Here is a 1,084-nt window from a genome sequence, read left to right on the forward strand (position 1 = left end):
AAGCACACTTGGGCAAAAGTGCCAGCGTGTACAACACTCCGGGGGAATATACAATTCAGCAAAAAAAGGATCAAAGCAGAGCGACTTGCTAGAAAAATACTTTTAAATTTGCTACTTTCAACATTTGGTTGCCAACACCTATACCAGAAATTGCCAAAAACAATACCGGAAAAGCGATTGAACCCGAATGAAACATAACCATTACACAGACCACTGAAAACCACCATCAATGAAACATAACCATTACACAGACCACTGAAAACCACCATCAATGAAACATAACCATTACACAGACCACTGAAAACCACCATCAATAAAACATAACCATTACACAGACCACTGAAAACCACCATCAATAAAACATAACCATTACACAGACCACTGAAAACCACCATCACACCGGTACGACATTCCATGACATTGAGATTATGCCGAACCATATTATGGTCACCAAAATCGCTACCGAAATTTAGTAGCGATCTAGTAACTAAATATTAAGCGATACGCCTTCACTGAGGCAAAGGAAAGTAGAAGAGAATGAAATATGAATATTTACACTGTGATAGGGAGGGACTGCCCGATATCAACCTTGGGTTTGATCCCGGTAAAGTTGGACAATATACAGTATCAGAATGTACTTAAAAGGTTACGGGACCGGCGTGCCAGATCTCCCAACGATGGTTCCAAGATTTACCCCAGAAGAAGACCTTCACCCAGGCGTTGAAGTTTACACCAGAGACAAACTCCCATTTATTAGCCAAGTGATCCACGGAGTGGCCCTTGATATCGATCGACACACCAGCACCAGCAAAGTACAAAGAGACGCTGGTTCCGATACTGCCATAAGCAGTAATCTCGTTCTTGGGTTTAGCAGTAACGCCTAATTTAGCTGTGATAGCCCAATTGATAATGCTACCAACGACTGGCACATTAACGTTGAAACTAACCTTCAGCTCGATCGAGCCAGAGAACGTGCGCTTGTCGGGCTGCAACAGGTTTTCGCCTGATGCCTTACCAGTGATGCACACGTTTATAGAGAGACTGAAGCCATCGCCGAGTTGGAAGACGACGGCACAGCCACCAG

At 43.6% G+C, this 1,084-nt stretch overlaps 1 protein-coding gene across 1 annotated transcript; it reads right to left on the bottom strand.

The window, feature by feature from the left end:
* Positions 1 to 650: 650 nt before the first annotated feature.
* Positions 651 to 1,003, bottom strand: Pmar_PMAR028895 (hypothetical protein; the record flags this gene model as incomplete). The annotated part of the gene is made up of 1 exon (XM_002771372.1): positions 651 to 1,003. A coding segment is annotated over one exon (353 nt), but the record flags the coding sequence as incomplete, so codon positions are not given.
* Between the last annotated feature and the right edge of the window lie 81 nt (positions 1,004 to 1,084).

The sequence above is a fragment of the Perkinsus marinus genome (assembly GCF_000006405.1).
Source record: "Perkinsus marinus ATCC 50983 genomic scaffold scf_1104296962996, whole genome shotgun sequence".
In the NCBI taxonomy this organism is placed as follows: domain Eukaryota; phylum Perkinsozoa; order Perkinsida; family Perkinsidae; genus Perkinsus; species Perkinsus marinus.